At 39.7% G+C, this 16,647-nt stretch overlaps 1 protein-coding gene across 5 annotated transcripts in view; it reads left to right on the top strand.

Moving 5' to 3' along the window:
* Window positions 1-16,647, top strand: part of grid2 (glutamate receptor, ionotropic, delta 2) — a 560,240-nt gene that overhangs the window by 84,388 nt on the left and 459,205 nt on the right. For all 5 annotated transcript variants that reach the window (XR_005207895.1, XR_005207896.1, XM_037778044.1 and 2 more), the window contains exon 2: window positions 10,926-11,081. Coding sequence is in view for 3 of the 5 variants with exons in the window: in XM_037778044.1 (XP_037633972.1) it covers window positions 10,926-11,081 (156 nt within the window). In the remaining 2 variants the exon portion in view is untranslated. The remainder of the gene's footprint in view (window positions 1-10,925; window positions 11,082-16,647) is intronic.

Below are 16,647 nucleotides of genomic sequence, written 5' to 3'. Positions count from 1 at the left end.
TCCTCCCTAAAATATAATATGACATTTATGATGTGTACAAATCTGGAGCCTCTTACCAGCACTTCAGGCAAAATCCTCCCAAATGTTCGGCATTAATCAGGAGAGTGAGCTTAAAGACTCAAGGTGCTTAAAAAGACTGGCTTCTTGCTTTAAAAGCAGATTTAAGGGTTCAGTTCCCATATGGTTTGGCATGTTTTCACTTTTAAGAAAATGAAAGGGTAACACATTTTTTTTTGCTCTCTTTGCCCTCTTTATCTCTGCCCTTTCCATCTTTCCTGTATTTGTTTCTTCTATCTTTTTCCTCTTCAGTCTCTTTTCTCTCACTTCCTCTCTCAGTTGCTATCTCTGTCTTAATTTGCATTTTTTTTAGCCTCTCTGCTTTACACTTTGCCTTACACAATCCTCTGACATTGTTAAATGCAAATACATTAGCGCTGGTTTTTGCAGGTTGAAGCCCACTTTACATAGCTGCCCACTATTAGCCTGATTCTAACATTTTAGTTAGGCTCTCTGACTTTCACAAAGAGAAGCAATCCTTTACAGTATAATGCACATTTCCTTGGCTTTTAAAGGAGCGATGTGTAGGATCTGGCGGTATCCGGCAGTGTGGTTGCAGATTGCTACCAACTGAAGCCTCTCCAGTATGTCAAGCGTGTAGAAGAATTACGGTTGCCGATGCGAACACTCGAATGTCCATCTCTAGAGCTGATGTTGTAAGAGGAGCGTAGGTCATTTGGAGGAGAGCCAGTGCTGAGTGTGTGTGTGTGCGTGGGAAGTGAGTGGTGAAGAAAGAGAGAGAGAGCGGCTGCGACGGGTTCGAGTAAGGTTATTGACTCTGGTCCAAGCAGGAAAAGTTAACCGTGTTTGGTTTGTCCGTTCTGGGTTACTGTAGAAACATGCCGATGCAACATGGCGGTCTCCGTGACCCGCTCCCTATGTAGATATAAACAGCTGATTCTAAGGTTACGGAAACACAACGATTCTTATTTTCAGGTGATTATACACTAAAGAAAACATACTTATTTATATTCTACTCCACTGTGCCTTTAAGCCAGTACATTGCTGTTGCCTGGCAATGCAGCTAAAGCAGTTTGTTCAAACACATCATGACATCAGTGTTACGAGTGTTTATTTTCTGACAATATAGCATGAATGCAATGCTGTTAAACACCCAAACCTCAGATGTTGGAACCTCCCACCACCACTTAAATATAGCAGCACAGAACAGCCTTCAACATATCAGGGCTTTTCTTGCATTGCCGCACAAAAGTAAAGATGCAAACAAACATGGTTGTTGTGATGGATTACATATCTCTGCACGTTGATGTCTATAGTGTTGTGATCTATCTGAAACAATGGTTGCTTGACAGGTAGAAAAAATGAATCTCTCTTACAACAATGGTTGGCAATATGTGCGTAACTTGTTTTTAATGCTATAGAAATTCAAATATCTAAATATATTTTAAAGCAAATGTCAGATCATTCTCATTGAGATCTCTCTCTCTCCCTGTCCCTGTCTGTTTAACTTACACACCCATGTATATACACACAGCAGTCTTCAGAGATATCAAGGGCTTCCAAGCCAGGGCAAGTTTACTTGGAATAAATGTCACACAGGGCGTCACATTGAATAAGGAAGGAGGGAGTTGGAGAGGATGAGGGCAGAGAGCTGGTAGAGTGACGCTTAGGGAGATGGAAGGATGTATATAAGAGGGGAGGAGAGGAGGGAGATAGAGATGATTGAAGAACAAAAATGGAGGAGATAGAAAGAGAACATGGGTAGTATAATAGGTGGAACAGAGCTATAAAGCAGAACAAAGAGAATGAGGTGAGGTGGTTATATTAAAGAGAAGAAGAGAAAGAAATCAGGAATAAGGTTAAAAGTGAGAGGCTGGGTGAAATGTAGAGGGAATGCGAATGAGGGCGAAAGGAGGCTGACAAAGACGAAAGGATTGCTTTAACATTCAGAGCTGCGAAGCAAAACGTTTTTTATTTTTAGCATTGTGGTGGTATGTCGGAGAATTTAGAGGACCTGCAAAATGCAGCAATCATTGTGCATATGCTGTCAAGGGTATACCATACACAGGTACACTGAATATACAACACGGGGCATTTAGAAGTACATTGCTATCATCCTAATTATCATTCACTTATTATACCTTGGCGAGGGCTTCGATATACTCTAACACCTGGCTCACAGCCACCAGCTTTACTGTTTTAAGATCCCAGCCTGGCTGGACTGGAGCTGAGTCAGCTGTGGTTTGCAAATGAGCCGGACCTGGCCAAAAGCGTCCAAGAGCTGACATGAAGAGAAACACAAAAAGAAAAACGACGTTGTCAATTGTCTGCCCTTTACTTTGCTGGATGCGCACACACGGACTATCTAAGCGTGCCTTAGATGAATTGGTTATTTCCAAATTGTGTTCAGCTTGCTGGGTAATGAATGTAGACACAAAACAAATCCTCCACCTACTCAAAGTATGTTAATTTGTGTGGGAGGCAGCAAAGCCCTGGATATATACAGTGGGTGTCTACAAAGGAGGGAAACAGTAAGGCTGGATTCTGTCTAAGGCGAGGGGAAAAGGCGAGTGGGGGAGAGATACGTGGCAGAGATAGCAACGATCTTGGCACAGCTTTGTGTGACAGGATGGCAAAGGACTGGAGTGCTGTTGAACTATGACTACAACTCCTCATGGCTGCTCGCTGCCTTAACGATGGAGCAAATGAAGTTATACCCATACAATGAAAGTGAGAAAGTGAGGTGAGGGAGGAGGTTGAAACATGTAGGAGAAAGAGAGACATTTTTCATGCACAAATCAGGTTACCTGGGAGATTTCTGCATTAATACACAGGGCGATGAACTGGAATCTCAAGCACACCTCTGTCATCCAGTCATACACACACACACACACACACACACACACACACTCATACATACAGTACATGTACAGTTTGCTGGTATATATTCCACATATACATGCACACACCCATACATTCATACACAATTCAAGTATGCTCTTAAACAGAGAAACCTACAGTATACGCAAAGCTCTGTTAACAAGGTCGACCTGCAGAGAACTGGTTCCCAATAGTTTGGTACTTTAAACCCCACATGCTCTAACAGACCATATTCATTATATGCAAAATATATGGGCTGGGAAGCTAGCTCTTACCGTTAGCTCCGTTCTCTTTATACATCCATGGTCAGCTCCATGGCCATTTGAATGCATTTAACATAAGTAACGTTTAACTTTTCTTTACTAATAAAAGTGCTAAAAAACACTTTCATACAACGTTTGTCATCCTTAAATACAAGGTGCAGATCCTTAATAGCAATACAATCGTTTTTTGCGTTTCAAATCGAATTTATACCAATATACGTCTCCCATGAAGGACAACTTGCCGAGTACCTATCGATGTAGTTGGATCATAGGAATCCGATACATCGATTTAGTAAATGAATCGTTACACCACTAAGCTTTAGCCATGATGTCTAGCTCTGCTTTTCCTGCCAATGTGTGAAACCCAAAGTGTTTCCATACTTTACTGTATGTCTAGTGTTTACCACGTTGGATTTAAAAATGTGAGGGTGCAGGTCGTATCCACACCGACCCTCCACTGTTTTGTACTTCCTCGTTGCGGCCAGCTGCGGTTTGTTTTGGTTGATGGATACGGAACGGATATGACGTCATGTTACTCAGACTACAACAATAAAAGTGGTAACTTCCTTTTACCTCCGCATGGACTCAAATGAAGTAAATATATCATTTTGGGCATTAAAAAAAGATATCGAAATCGTAAAAAAAGATTGCGATATATAGGTGGATTAATTTTTTTCCCATCCCTACAAAATATACTGATTGTGTACTTGCAAAGATAAAAAAATGATTCTTTATGCATTCATATTTGCAACACTCTGAGGTTCTGTATATAGACAAAGATTGTGGGGATGATTCAGTGTCTTGGGTATATCTCCTGTTGCATCAACATTCAGCAAATACACAAGATTCCCCTGCTGACCTGCTATATGTATACACGTACACACACAAAATGGATTACTTCTCCCTATATGTAGCAAAATTGTATGAACACTGTGTGTGAGAGTGTTGCAGGAGCCTATATGATAAATATTCAAGCTGTTTTAATATCTGTTCCTATCATACGCCACTGGCTTGGCCTTCCCTCCTGTGACCATTAATTCTTTGTCCTCCTTCTCTTACACACATACACACACACGCAGACGTGCACATTAGTTCTTTGCTGTCCACCCAAGTGTCAAAACGCACCCCCTTCCAGGTATCACATCACTGCTGTAAATAACAGCCTGTTTGTGTGTTCTCGCCACTTTGCGTGTGTGTGTGTGTGTTCGTGGACGTTTGACACTGCAGGACGATAACCTCCCCCGTTCATCACCATCATCACTCAGCGCCACCGCCACCTTGCCTTCATCATCACATTGAGACAGCAATTCCTCGGTCCAGCCTTGTCACAAATCAGCGATACATCAACTCCGTGTGTGTGTGAGTGTGTGGTGTGTGTGTGTTCCACCATAGTCATTATCCTTGTCAGTCCGTCACTGTTCCTGTCACATTACTGTCAACAGCTGCAACCTCAACAACATGTGTGTGACTTTTTTGATAGATTGGATCCCCCATAGTGTTTCAGAAATCTTCAATGCCCTGTTCAGAGTCGTCTCCGTGAATGAAAGTTAAAACTGGGAAGCAGGTGTGGGGATGGAGAGGGATTTGGTGGAGGTCATCACTGTTCCACCTTAAAAAAAAAGAAAGGCATACAGATAGCAACCTCAAAACTGTCAGTCAAACTGAATGGCTAGAAACTCATTTTGCTTTAACTGAAACATCTATCATGTTTCATGACATCCTCTGCACATGTTGCCCTCCTCTTTGTAACATGAAATCATTCTTAACAATCATTTCCTAACTCATGCTGAATGATTATCCTGAGAAGGAGCTGGCTTAATTACTGGGTCTTTATAGAGTGTGGGAACATAATAACTCTGCATTGGATGATGTGCCATCCTAATTTGTTCATTTAATAAGGAAATTAAGCTGTGTTTTGTACGTTCAACAATGTGCCTTTGTCTGCTTGAATGCCATTATCTGATTTTATGTAGTTACCCGGATGGCTGAGCTGTATGAATTATTTCCCTTTCAAATGTATCCATGTTTCTGCTTCCAGGCCAACTGGACTGAAGCTTATGTCTTCGTATTCAGAAGCTGTGTTGATGTGTTGCCCTGCTGGCGGTATAATCTGTTTTTACTACAGGTCATAAAAGGAGACAGGCTAATGGCTCCATGGATGGCAATGTCGGTCTATCAGTTGGTCCATTTCTATTGGTTCGGACTGAAACATCTCAAACACAACTAGATAGATTGCCATGACATTTGGTACAGATATCCACAGATCTTTGGTGAGCCCCAAGAAATGATAGATGGATTTCTTTGAAAAGTGATACAGATGTCCTTGGTTCCCGGAGGAAACACTCTCACTGACTTAAATCCCCTTGCACCGCCATGAGTTAGATGTATGTCCCCGTCAGGATCAATTGTAATCACTTTGGTGATACCTTAACTTTTCATCTAGCACCATCATCTGGTCAAAATTTCCATTTATCCAATCGTGTGGTTTATGACTAAATACTACAAAACTAGTGACATTGGCACCAACCTCAGCTGTATTATATGTTTAATTCTAATAAGCATGTTAGCATGCTTACTTTGAAAACATTACACCTCAGCATCAGCATATTCACATTGTCATTCTGAGCATGTTAGCATGCTGATGTTAGCATGTGTTAGCCACATATTGACTTTATCATTATCATCCTTTCATGTGTTTACCTGTTTTGGAAACTGTTTAATTCAGTTTCATTAAATATCAGAGACTGTCATGGTGATGGCGCTAGTTAATAATATGTTTTCAGCAATTTTGAAATCACAAGGAGAAAGAGCTAGGGGTACTGTATTTTATGGAGATGCAGCTTTTTCTGCATAATTCCTTCATCAGTGCTTAAAAGTTTAAACGTGTAAGTAGGCAGGTAATGAATTAATGAGGATTTGCTCTAATTAAAATTAAATACTATAAATAAAAAAAGGAGACAATACATACAAGCTGAGATTACTGGCATTCATAACTGATGTTGCTAAGCGTACAATGAAAGATCGTAGAAGACAATTTTCAATGGCAGATTTATCAATTTGTTGTGCTTTCTAGTGACAACAGACGCCCTTCCTCATTTTTCTTTTACCTCCAGCATCCCTCATCCAAACCAAGAGGTTATTTGGCAGGACAGCGAGTAGATAAACAAGTTATTTATTGCCTCTTTATCAATGTAAACAAACTAGGAAATTAATACCAAACACTTGACCATAGACAGACATTTGATCAATACCTCTCGACCAAACACTTTGGGATCTCTCGTTTTGGATGCTGCATCCATTCAAATTGACCGCTGTAGTTGATGATGCTGTTTTCATTGAAGGGACGGTTTAGAAATAGGTTGGTGATTTAGTGCTGCCACCCACACGATCTGTGCGTGTGTGTGTCAGGGTGAGTTTGTGCATGTGCGTGCATGTGTGCCCGCCCTTGGGGCGTCTGTGTAAAGCAAGATTCAATGCTTTTATTTCCTGGTTGATTTATGTGGTGACGTTTGCCTTTGCGCTCACAATCGCATTACTGGAAAGGATGAAGAGGCAGGTTTCTGAAAATCATAAGGCAGAAAATAGCAGACATTCACACACCCTCCTTCTTCTCTTTCTACTTTACTCTTCCCTCTCACACACATTCAATATATAGTATACTGTAGGCATTACACACATATTGAGAATATTTGCTCATATGGCCACTTCCAACATACATTGGCTATATGCACATTCAAAACTGCCACACATTTTCTCCATGATTCATGACTGTTTGAATTCCTGTTTCATCGACACCTTTAGCCGATGTTTAAACCACATTTGATGATGATTCAAAATCCATTTCATCTTCAGTTTTTCATATCTGTGTTTCTGTCTCTGTGTGCCTGCTCACAGTGCCGAGATTAAAGAGTGTGGTTTTTAATCACAGACTGGTAGCTGATGAACAACTTGTGCAACAAACAGATCAAACAGAAAGATAGTGTAAGGTGGTTAAGAGATCGTGGAAAGAGGAAAAAATACTGAATAATAGCTCTGATGTGGCACATATTGTTCCATTTTAAAGGGACAGTGTGTAGGATTTATTGGCATCTGGTGGTGTGGTTGCAGATTGAAACCGAGTACCCCTCCGCTCATTCCTCCCTTTCCAAGACTGCGGTAACGTTAGCCGCCGAGTGCAAAACCATGGTAACGCTGTTCGCCTCGCTCAGAGGCCATCCTTACCATAATAACACTACTATAGGGGCAATGGAAATCAGATGGTGGCTGGTGGTACCACGGTTTTGCACTCTGCGGTTTCACAAGCATGTTGGAAAACTACGGTGGCCTTCAGGTAACGTAAACACGTGAAAGGCTCTCACTAGAGCCAGTGTTTGGTTTGTCCATTCTGGGCTACTGTAGAAACATGGCGGAGATACATAGCGGACTCCATGAAGAGGACCCGCTCCCTATGTAGACATGAAAGGCTCATTCTGAGCTAACAAAAACACAAAGATTCTTAGTTTCAGGTGATTATGAAAACATAATTATGAATATTATATTCCTGCTAATATATCCCTTGAAATATTACACACTGTTCCTTTAATATCCTCTTGTGACCGTTGTGGCCACTAAACCCAAACAACACATTGCTGGTGGGATATTTCAAAGAGAGAGAAAAAACAAAACAAACCATATACAAAGAGCCTTGTGTACAGCACTCCGCAGCTTTTAACATATGTCTGGAAGCATGAGCGAGGTTACTATGGCAACTCCATTGTGGAAGCCCAGATTAAAGGAGCCATTATAGTGTTTTTTTTCTCTCCTACTCTTTTTTTCTTCTTCAATTTTAATATTTTTTCATGCTGTGGATACTGTGGAGTGCAAAAGACACTGATCTGAAGTGCTCCTACATAGCCCTAAATAAATGTTTCCTTCTTTTGTCCGACTTCCTCTCCAGAGCATTAGTTTAAAACCATATATACAGTCCTTTCCTCTCCTCTCCTCTCTCCATGCATTTGTCCTCTAGACATACACAAACTAACATTGTCCTCCTGTGTCGCAGAGCTGGTTTAAAATGTGTACAAATCCTTCCCCAGCAGTTTCATCCCTCAAGCTGATTGGAACGCCATTCATAATTTATCTCTAATGGAATAGTTAATGAATCTTTGTGTTTCACTCTTTATCGCTTTGTCCAGGCCTGTTTGTCTCACCTCATCTATACTGCATGGTTATTGAAACAACCGAGGCTCAATCAGTGGGAGGGTATTTACAGTTGCCAAATGCTGATGGATCAAATTATTGCAGGATGCATACTTAATGAGGCCTTCTGATGAAGAGGCAGGTCGCATACCGTTCCTAACTGCCTTCAGACATCAGTTGCTTTGAGTTTGGTGAATATGGAACGGAAATGTCCTTCTTATGTCCTTCAGAAGTTAAATTTGATCAACAGTTTATTTGAAATAGGGGTGAGCAAGTAAGATTCAGGTTTTTAGGATTAATGCTGATAATTACATGGCTTTGTTGAATACTCAATTCTGTTATTTCTTTATAGCAGACCGTTGCTATGTATAAAAGACTGTTGATATGGGCGCAGTTCTGATGTCGGACTCTGGCGGACTGTTTTTGTTTCAAATTATTGATATCTTAGTAGCCGTATAACAAGTGGGATAATGTACAGCTAGCGGGTCATTGTTGTGAACACCTCTGTCCGGGTTTATTTCACAACAATGACTGGCTCTCTGTACATTATCCGTTAGATAATGCTTTAGACTGTTAAATTAAATTATAGTTACCCGCAGGGCATAAGCTACACATTTTTTCAACAAATTAAGCATACAATTGGGTTTCTCAGTATCAATTTTTTTAGATGATTTTATCCAAAGTACTCACTGTACACTACCAGGGCAGCATATTTTGTTCAGCAAGTTTTGTCTCTGTGGGGATTCAGACCATAGCATGTGCTCTATTAGCACCAGACTCATTGAACTGTACAAGACTAAAATAACAGCAACAGTTTTCTAAAAGTGGTACTGTACAAAACAGCCCTCAGCTTATGGAGCCTGCTTCCTTATTAATGGAATATGCAACCTGTGTCTCTCACACACACACACTATACAGTATTAGGCTTATTTTGTGGCCAGCGAAATACAGTTAGCAGAGCTTCACTGCACTAGCACACACAATTAGTGGCCCAATGGGTTCAGGGGATAAACGGGTTGAAATGAGAGTCTAAAAGAGAATAAAGAGAAAAATAGATAACACATGGTTAATTGTGTGTAACAGACCAAAGCACACATCGCTACCAGCCAGTCAACGCCCCATGTTGCCTCATTCTTCTGTCTCAGCAACACTACAGGTTGACATTTATTTTGATGACTAATTTAGTATTGACTAGTGGGAACTTTATCTGCCGCCACAGATGCTGGCACTCACCAGTCTGCTCTTCATACGTTTCCCTTTGTGCAGCAACCATTTTGAGCTGAGTCAGTGTGCCGTTGGGCAGTATTTGACCTTAGAATGAACGTTGGTGTCGACCCTTTTCTCTCTCACACCCTGTCTTTCTCAAGCTGCGTCCCAATTCAGGGGCTACAGAAGTCCACGGTTCTAGACTGAGCACAACACAACAGATGTTCCTCCAAATGTGGCAGGAAGTGCAGCTTTCTTTTTCCCCAAATTTGGAGAATACAACTGATGTGTCTTTTGGAGCCCCCAGAATTCCATAATGTATTACAAGTAGACCAGTTCTTTAAAGGAGGTTTCTGATGGTTGTTATGCGGATAACTCAAGTGACCATCTCCCGTTTACCAGGTGTTTGTGTTCAGGTTCAGTTACTTATAAATATATTGGTTAAAATAGACCAGTGAAAAACTAGAAACTATAAATATAAAATTTTTGATCTTGTTATCAGCTGGAATATGTTTTAATTAATAGGGCTGTCAATGAATTAAAATATTTAATCGTGATTAACCGCATGACTGTCCATGATTAATAATAATACAAAATATGCTCAAATCATAACATGGCAAACTGCAGCCCAAGAGGCAACAACAGCTGTCAGTGTGCTGACTTGAATATTACTTGCCCCAAACTGCATGTGATTATCATAAAGTGGGCATGTCTGTAAAGGGGAGACTCGTGGGTACCCATAGAGGTCAGAGTTCAAGGGACCCCTTTGACATTGGCCATGCCAGTTTTTCCTCACCAAACTTTAGCGCAAGTTTGGAGAGTTATTTAACCTCCTTCTCGACGAGCTAGTATGACATGGTTGGCACCAATGGATTCTTTAGGCTAGTTTCATATGATACCAGTCATCTTCACTCTAGTTTTAAAAGTGAGCCTGCTACAACCTCTGGAAGATAGATTGCGTTAATGCGTTAAAGAAGTTTGTGACGTTAAAACAAATTTGCATTAACACGTTATTATCACGTTGTTCAAATGTTCAGTCAATGTTCATATTGTAAACTTTGGTATCATGGAACTGGCCCCAGTTAACCACAGTTTTTTACACTTGTCCTGGTGATATAGTTGCTTTTTTTTACTTTACAATGTGTCAAGCAACGCTGTAAGGCATAATTAGATTCAACTTGTTGCGAAGCGAGGCCACCTGGGACGGAGTTGGAGGTTGAGCCTGGCCCTCTGGCTTCTCTGAAGAACTCACCTTTGTGTGCTGTATAATTATGGCTCTCGCTTCTGTATCACCATATTCTGTCTCTATCCTTTTTCCATTCCAAAAGTCCTCTAATACTGAGTAATAGTTTTCCTTTCTGCTTCCTTCCTTGTCAATAGGCGCCATCTTTGACGAGTCAGCACGGAAAGATGATGAGGTGTTTCGCCTTGCCGTGGCAGATCTCAATTTGAACAACGAGATCTTGGAGACAGAGAAGATCACCATCTCGGTGGAATTCGTTGATGGCAACAACCCCTTCCAGGCTGTGCAAGAAGGTAGGATGATAATACTACTGTATGTTGTCTTGGAGTTTAACATTTGTGCCTGGAAGCAACGAGGCCCAGCAGGTGCATCAGCTTCAAAGTCAAATTGCTCTAGTTCTTTTTGTGTTGACATAAAAGTATATTCATGCTTCTGGGCATGGTTCCTTTTTGCCCCACAAATGTTCTGGGCCAGGGTCAGACTGAAATGAAAAGGCTTGATTCAACATTCATCCTTTCACAGTTTTCAAATTTCACTTTTACTGAAACATGCAGAAATCTTTTGGTTCAAATCTTGTTTAAGCACAGCCTGGTGATTTGTCAGCCATTCCAGCAGTTCCTGAACAGTTTATTTACCAAGGATACTTCTAAATGTCACTTGATCCAAGGCAAAAAATGTAATTATGTATAATATGCAGTAGATCATCTTGGTTCAGAACTTGAGTCTCAGTAGCATACGGCTCTCTCGCAGTCTTGCCTCTATTTTTTGTTGACCTCTACAATAAATTAAGAACAGTGAGGCACAGGAAATTCATTTATGTAAGAACACAGCTTCAAAAAGTTGGCACAACATCAGCCTCTGTCTTTAATGTCCCCTAGGTTTTCATGCATGGCATGCATGCCCTCTGAGTTGACCTGCATCACGCAGTCAGCTGAGAATGGGGCAGCGTATTGTTTATTTATTTTTCCCTTTTGTTTCAGTTTGTGTTGATGTTGACAGTTATTTATTTCATGCAAATGTAGTTTGGAGGAAAAATTGACTTTGGAATGTTGATATATATCAAATAGTGGATACTCTGGTCTACGCAATTCATTTTCATCTATGTGTACATAGATTTGGATATCCATGCATGCCTGTCATAGAGTTGTATTATATAGCTGCTGAATCACAACCTAAACCAACAGGCTTGAATCTAAATTGAGCATTTAATTTCCAAGAATGCCTTAGAACAAAACGTTGTGAGGTCAATAACCTTTTAGTAATGCTCTAGTACAACACGTATTTTCTATTTGATATCCTTATCTGACTAATTCATCAAAAGACCCTCAGGTGTAGAAGTGCAGCATTAGACAACATGAGAAGCAGTTTTGGTTACACACATTTAATGAATGAGGTCTGCAGTGCAACAGATTACAACAGCCTTGTGCTACTCTAATTTTTTTTTTTCCACATTACACACATTTAGCAGATAAATCTATGACCTTTTTTTATCCAGATTTACAGTACAGACCCACTATCTTCCTGCATTTACACCAGCAAATGTATTCAAAATTAGGGCCACTTTAAATCTTGTGTTTATGTGCTCATACGTTACTTATCATTCAGCATAAAACACGACTAATGTACTAAAGAAAAAGAAGTCGACTAAAACCAAAAGGACTGAATAGTCTAGTCATTCACAAAGACTGGGTCTGGACCCACATGTTCAGTTGGAGGAGATTTTATTTGGGTCGCAAAATAAATTTGCAGACTTTCTTCCATAGTCTTTTATTCAACATTTATATCTGCAGTACACCTTTGAGCCACATGAGGGAGCCTGAATAATTGCATTGTTCTGATAATTGTAGCCTACTTAGAAAATTGAATCTAATATGAAAGGCTAGCGTACATTCTGTTTGTTTTACTGATGAGTAAAACAAATCAAGAGCCTGTTAAAGTGGCAGAAGGCAGTATATTTTTGGCATTATTGGGCAGAAATACCATAATAACCTTTCAGCATATTGTATTTCAAGTGCTATGAGACTTCTGCACCTCCGCATGGCTCTGTTTTCAGGCTTTAAAAAATCTGGCCCGTGACGGAAGACTTTGACCAACCACAGGTCATTTCAGAGAGAGAGCGTTCCTATTGGCTGTGCTCCGGCTGGTGGGCGGTGCATGGTATTTCCTAACCAGATCTCAGCATGGCCGCCGGGTCACAAACGTTCTCATTTTACAGCTAAACAGTACACTACAAGATGTTTCTGAAAACATTTGAGGCGGGTAATAGGCATTACAGTTACAGAATATTGATTCATATTTGATCAGCGCTGCCTAGTTTGACCTTTTGGTCGCAGTTTGCAAATGATTGACAGCCGACTTCCATAGATGGCAGCTGAACGACAGAATCCAAATCAGCTCTGACTGGTTGTTTTCCTCCGGTCTGTAAAATCTTGCAGATGCCATTAGGAGCACCGGAGGACAGAGGCACATCATTTTTTTCAGATTACCTGTCTCATGTACTGCTGTCAGGATATATTGACCGTTTTATAAAAATGACTTTTTTTAATCATTTTTGCTCCTTTTCTACCGACTGCAGCTTTAACTCAGCCTAACTGCACAACTGTTGAGCCGCTAGCAGCAGTCTTAATTGCTGCCAGCACTCTTACCTGTGTGCATATTTTATGTGACATTACAGGAATTATGATGACATGGAAATGTCATTAAACTAGACAGAAAGAGAGAAGATGAGTCTGGGTGGTACTGGATGGCACTGTGGTATCACAGTGATCTGGTTTTCAGTGTGTCGAAATATCAACACATAAACCACCAGTTACCCCACATCTCCCAGCTTATAACATTTATTTTTAAATTCAAAGAAATAAGAGTGGAAGTTGTTTAAAGAACAAATGGTTTTCCACTTCAAGCAAGCTTGTGTAAATTTGAAAATGAATGTTGGAATCATTTATTATTGGGTCTATTTTTCAACACCAGAAGGCATTATAAGTGAAGTGTTTTGTAGTCAAAGATGATAAGACATCAATTGATCAGTCATGAATAGTGCAAGAACTCACTTCTTCCAACATATTCAAATACGGCAAACAACAAATAGACAACTGTACATCTGACGAACAAGCTACTTTCAATGGCACATTTATCTCTGTGACTATTTTAAAGCTGAAATACTGCAAATTACAAAATGCGGCAGTAAATGGGAACATTGGCATTGCCTGCATGGCTAATGACTCATCTGACAACACGGAGGATGTGTCACACCCAGTCTTTTCAACTACGGCGTTGTGAGTGGCTAATTAGGGCATTTGTTTTTGTGTTTGACAGTCATCCAAAAGCTTTTGTTAAGTGGGTAAAAAACCCAAAAAACACATTTGCTTCTAGATGCTTTGTGGTTTTCTTTAGAACTGTCAGTGTTGACTAGTACTTGTATTCAGTGTAGAAAGAAATGTTTTCTATTGAACATACACATTCACAATAGCTTGAAAGGAACCACCTAATTGATGCATTAATGCAAGAAAAAGTTTTACAAGTGGAAATGAGCTCACTGGCTATCTGGGTTAAATACAACTGCTGCCCATATGGACCAGCGTCTATGATCGGATAAACATATTGCTAGTTTCTTGAGCCCAAGTTTCTCATGGAGCAGCTAGTATGCTGGCACAAAGAAAATAGGGATGATAAAATGATCATCGCCCAAATGTACGTGTTTGTGTGTGAGCCTGTATGACTGGCTGACTGCCTTTTTGGAATCATCGAGCTAATTATTTCAGCATAAAAAGGGAATTAATCAAAATACGGACGCAATCAGCAGAGGCAGATACAGTGCTTACTTATTGGTGTGATACAGCTGCATGTTGTTCATGTGCTTTTTGTTTCAATCTCTTCCTCTGATGATTGTGCTTCTTTTGAACTGGTGCCATTTTACAGGGAGAAATCAAAATCAAAAGTTATATTGTATTTATCTATTCTTGACTGTGGCATACTGTAGACATCTCAAGCTTTTCCTGTGTACTATAAACAACGACCTTTCATGTGTACAACAGTGAAGCATTATTTGGCATCGTATTCAATCAACCAGTCAAGCAAAGTACTACCTACAAACTCATACGTGAATAGCTTTTACTTTATTAAAGTAGGGCTGTCATAGTTATTGCAATAATAACACATTAACGCAATTGATCTTCCAGAGGTTGTAGTGGGCTCACTTATAAAGCTAGAGTGAAAATACTTTCATCGTATGAGACTAGAAAACCTAAGGAATCCATTGGTACCAACCATGTCAGACTAGCTTGTTGCAAAGGAGGTTAATAACGCTCCAAACTTGGCGAGGAAAAATTGGCATGACCATTTTCAAAGAGGTCCCTTGGCCTCTGACCTCAAGATATGTGATTGAAAATGGGTTCTCTGGGTACCCACGAGTCTCCCCTTTACAGACATGCCCACTTTATGATAATCACATACAGTTTTGGGGCAAGTCATAGTCAAGTCAGCACACTGACACACGGACAGCTGTTGTTGCCTGTTGGGCTTGAGTTATGATTTGAGCATATTTTTTTATGCTAAATGCAGTACCTGTGAGGGTTTCTGGACAATATTTGTCATTGTTTTGTGTTGTTAATTGATTTCCTGTAATAAATAAAATATATATATATATATATACATTTGTATAAAGCAAGCATATTGCTCCCTCCCATGTTGATAAGAGTATTAAATACTTGAGGTACATTTTGAACAGATAAAAAATGTATGATTAATTTTAGATTAATCACGATTAACTATACAATTAAATATTTGAATCCATTGAAAGCCCTAATTTAAAGTAATCAAAAATCTTATTAAAGCCTATTTCCAAGACACAAAATTGCAACCTGCACTGCAAAGCCACAAAAGGAGATTGTGTCATGGAAGGATGAGCAGTCCTTCTTTCAGTACAGCATATCTAAAGTTAATCATTAAGATAAACAGGCAAAGAGAGTATAGAAACATATTTAATGTTAGAAATGTGACTAAAGCAGTTTTCTATCAAGACATTATTGCACTTAATGCAAGCCTGTTGGTGAAACTTGCTTATCATACACTGTTCTCACCTCTTTGCAGAATTGTCTTATTGACTTTGGATAAACCAAAACCAATGGATTTAAAGAGGCAACATGAAAAATGCCTGAACTAAGTATCCCTTCAATGATTTAATTAACTGATAATCAAATACAAAGGCCCCATTATCAACACCCGTGCAACACCCGAGACAAACACAAACACACAAAGAAACATTACATTAGCCTTGGCTGAGAGAGTGAAGGAGAGGGTGGAGAGAATACATACAGTATGCAAAGTATACTCATAGAAAGGTTTGTATGATTACTTAGAGAAGGTTATTACTCATTTTTTGTGCATTTTCCTACAAATGTCCAGCAACACTCACGTGTCAGTTTTCAATAAAACTACTTAGTTTGGTTTAGGAAAAGATCGACTTGGTTAGGTTTAGGCAACAAAACTACTTTTAGGTTTAGGCAATAAAAAATACTTAATTAGGTTTAAGAAAAGATTGAAAAGATTGTGATTTATTGTTATAAAATAACAGTGAGTGCTGTGATTTCAGTACAGAAGTTACGTGACAAAAGACTACTTTGTTAGGTTAAGGAAAAGATCATGGTTTGGCTTAAAATAACTCTGGAAGTGCCATAACTTGAAGTTACGTGACAAATAAATCAACGTTAACTTCTGGTTTCACACACGGTACGAACACCGGCCTCTGATCTGATACAAATTGATTTTGTGGTATATATACAAATTACAGTATATTACCTTTTCATCGGTATAGCTACGAACAGTGTATGAAAACAGCCTGCAGTATCAGAGCTTATTTGC

Source organism: Sebastes umbrosus, chromosome 8 (assembly GCF_015220745.1).
Source record: "Sebastes umbrosus isolate fSebUmb1 chromosome 8, fSebUmb1.pri, whole genome shotgun sequence".
NCBI lineage: Eukaryota > Metazoa > Chordata > Actinopteri > Perciformes > Sebastidae > Sebastes > Sebastes umbrosus.
This window is presented reverse-complemented; position numbering and strand designations above follow the sequence as displayed.